We start from the raw sequence: 2,924 nt of genomic DNA, 5'->3' as shown, positions 1-2,924 counted from the left end.
CAAGTATAAATCATTCAAAAATTAATAACAAAATATTCAATTTGTACAAAATTTGGTTTTGCCCCTAACTAAATATTTTTGTGTCCACCCCTGTAACCAGTATTTCACTATGATAAGCTCACTAGTCACTAGGAAAAAATCACATATCCAATTTTCTCTAACATATCTCTTTCTAATGATAATACAAAATCTTATTGATGGTCCCGCTAAATAAAATAATTAGAACAAAATCAAAATTACGAGTGTCAAATTTCTTAACTATCATTGACTTGATCTGCCTACTAACTTCACAAAATGATAATAATTAGATTTTACAACTTGACGTAGGTTCGTAAAAACAACATCTCGAATGTTCTTCACCATCTTAAGGAACATGTATGGCTTCCCAATTTCTGCGAGGTTTCACAATTTTCCCCTATCTTTGATTATTAACATGGCTGTCTAGGACCATTCAAGTTAGTTTCATCCAGCTTTCTTGAGTTAATCTGGAAATTCAGATTTTGGTGGCAGTAGAATGGCTCCTCCCACTGCTTGGGAGCTTACGGTTTCTTCATGTGTAAAAACTAACAAATAAGGCAACAGAAAAGAGAACAAAAATGAAGGTCGAATAGTCCTAGCAATTAATGGAGGCCAGGATTAGAACTGCACAAGATATTTTCATCACTTTTTTATCTGACTTGGCCCCGTTTGAGCTCCATTATTTCTTATCACGTTAAATTAAATTTGTCTCTCTCATACTTTAAAATACACAATTTTTAATAAAATAATATTACATGTAAATCAAAAAAATTTCGACCACTCATTTTTCAAAAAAATACTATTTATCTCATTATAATGTCAAATAATGGGGCTCAAACACACCCTTATTATTTATTGTAAATGAATACACATATTTTGTTAGTTGGTTTGGAGGAAACGAAGAACGACAAAATATGGTAGCAGTGGCAAAGATGGCAACTATGACTTGTGGTGTTGGTCTCATTGCTTGTTGAGTGGTCGGTGACGACAAAAGTGCATTATAGGAGGTGTTTGATAAACATTTTTATGTAAAAATTCATTTTAAAATAGTAAATTGATGTGAAATTTGTGGTTGAGAAATAAAGAAAAATTTTTGATTTACGTATAATATTATTTTAATAAAATTTATATAATTGAAAAGAAGAGGGAGAAAAATATATTTAAAAAAAATAATTATCAAACGGGGTTATAATCTTTTTAAATAGGACTTTTAACTGTCAAAATAGATGAATTCAATAAGAGGATTTTTTTTCCGAAGAATGTGATTTAACAAGTATTAAAAAAGTAAGTTTCAAAAGATCAAATCAAACTAATTGATAAATAAGAAGTCAAAATTTCAATCATGCATGGTGTGAACATTCAAATGTCCAGTACTAAAAAGAAACCATGGAGTGATGAGCCGTCTGGACTTAACATTATTGGTTTATATATTCGAGAAAGGTTTGAACTCACAGATCGACACGTGTCAAAGTACACTGATTTACAGACATGACAATTTCCAGACACAAAACCACTGGACAAAACCCATATGAAATTACGATGATCCAATGTTTATTTGACAACATATTTTCGACTCAGAATAGCCCAACAATCTTTTTCTATTTCCGCTCTTGATCCCTCATTTTGCCTCTCCATAAACAGCAAATCTAAAATCCATGGAAGAAGTTTGGGATGATATTAACCTTTCTTCTCTTCGTTCCGTGGACGATACACAGAAAACCAGCTTAAGAGGAGCTAATTTTCAAGATTTCTTGGCTCGACCATTTGACAAAGACCATCCAAACTTCGGCTCTCCGCCTCCACCTCCGGCCACCCTTCTCACTTTGAATTCTAGTCCTGATCAATTGAACTTCTTTGGAAACTCGGATTCTCGTCGGCAAAGCTCAGGTTTGCAGCCTCCGCCCAATTCACGGGCCTCTTATGAGAATCCTGTGCCGTCTAATGGTTTATCTTCACAAGGATTGTTAGGTGCTAGTGGGAATAAGAGGTTGGCAGTGTCTGACAACAATTCTAGAGAGCGACGGGACAAGCGAATGATGAAGAATCGAGAGTCAGCTACTCGTTCAAGGGCTCGAAAGCAGGTTAAAGTATTGAACAAGATTTTAACTTCTTCTTTTTTTTTTTTTTTCTTTTCTCAAATTTGTGCATTATGTAGGCTTATATTAATGAGTTGGATCTAGAAGTGGCCAGCTTGTTGAAAGAAAATGCTAGGCTCTTGAAACAGCAACAACAGGTAGTCATTCCTCACCATGACTTTTATGGCATGTTTTGATAAGTAGGTTACTAAAAATAAGCTAAATTACAGTTTATACTTAAGATTCACTCGAATGTTTTGTTTCTTTATTGAGCTAAATTTTTTGCTCTTTCTACATAAAAGAAAGAGACTGACAGTGTAGCTTACTTGTGATTACAGTTATATCTAGCTGCAGCTGCTAAACTTCCTAAGATGCCCACTCTCAAGAGGACATTATCAGCTCCATTTTAACATGAGTGCCAACTTTCTCATTGGTTTGTCATCAAATGGAGATTTTCGAGTAAGTCCCAGTCGAATATCAAACCCAGCAAATGTAAGGATAGAGTTGGATTAAAACAACTCTAGTTACTTTGCCAGCTAGCCAAATTGTTATTACTTGATTGAAATGTCAAGTAGCTCTAGATTTCAACGCTTGGACTTGTTGAAAATTTTGTGTGATTTGTGTTTAGATGTTTATCAATTAATATAATTAATTTATATATCACAATAAAATAATTTAACAATAATATGAATATGTGAGATGAAGAGTTAGAAATGTAAGCTATGGAAATCACGTCGAAGATGTTGTCCTAAAGTCGTGTTGTCTCTCTTAATGCGGGTTCTTTTGGCACTTCATGACTCTAAGATAAAATTCATGTGACTCTTCCTCTAT

General features: G+C 33.8%; 1 protein-coding gene across 3 annotated transcripts; it reads left to right on the top strand.

Annotated features, from left to right (window-relative positions):
• The first annotated feature begins 1,539 nt into the window (after positions 1–1,539).
• On the top strand, positions 1,540–2,711 carry LOC111397701 (bZIP transcription factor 27-like). Of its 3 annotated transcripts, none has more exons than XM_023024699.1 (4): positions 1,540–1,905; positions 1,978–2,099; positions 2,174–2,251; positions 2,432–2,711. In XM_023024699.1, exons 1-4 carry the CDS (start codon positions 1,674–1,676, stop codon positions 2,501–2,503), a joined length of 504 nt encoding a protein of 167 aa, XP_022880467.1. In that variant the 5' UTR covers positions 1,540–1,673; the 3' UTR covers positions 2,504–2,711. The 3 variants fall into 3 exon arrangements, with proteins under 3 accessions (XP_022880467.1, XP_022880468.1, XP_022880466.1); XM_023024700.1 differs by having other exon boundaries at positions 1,541–1,905; positions 1,987–2,099; XM_023024698.1 differs by having other exon boundaries at positions 1,543–2,099.
• Positions 2,712–2,924: the final 213 nt, after the last annotated feature.

This window comes from Olea europaea, chromosome 7 (assembly GCF_002742605.1).
Source record: "Olea europaea var. sylvestris chromosome 7, O_europaea_v1, whole genome shotgun sequence".
Taxonomy (NCBI): Eukaryota; Viridiplantae; Streptophyta; class Magnoliopsida; order Lamiales; family Oleaceae; genus Olea; species Olea europaea.
Note: the sequence above shows the minus strand (reverse complement) of the source record. Positions and strands in the feature narration are given on the sequence as shown.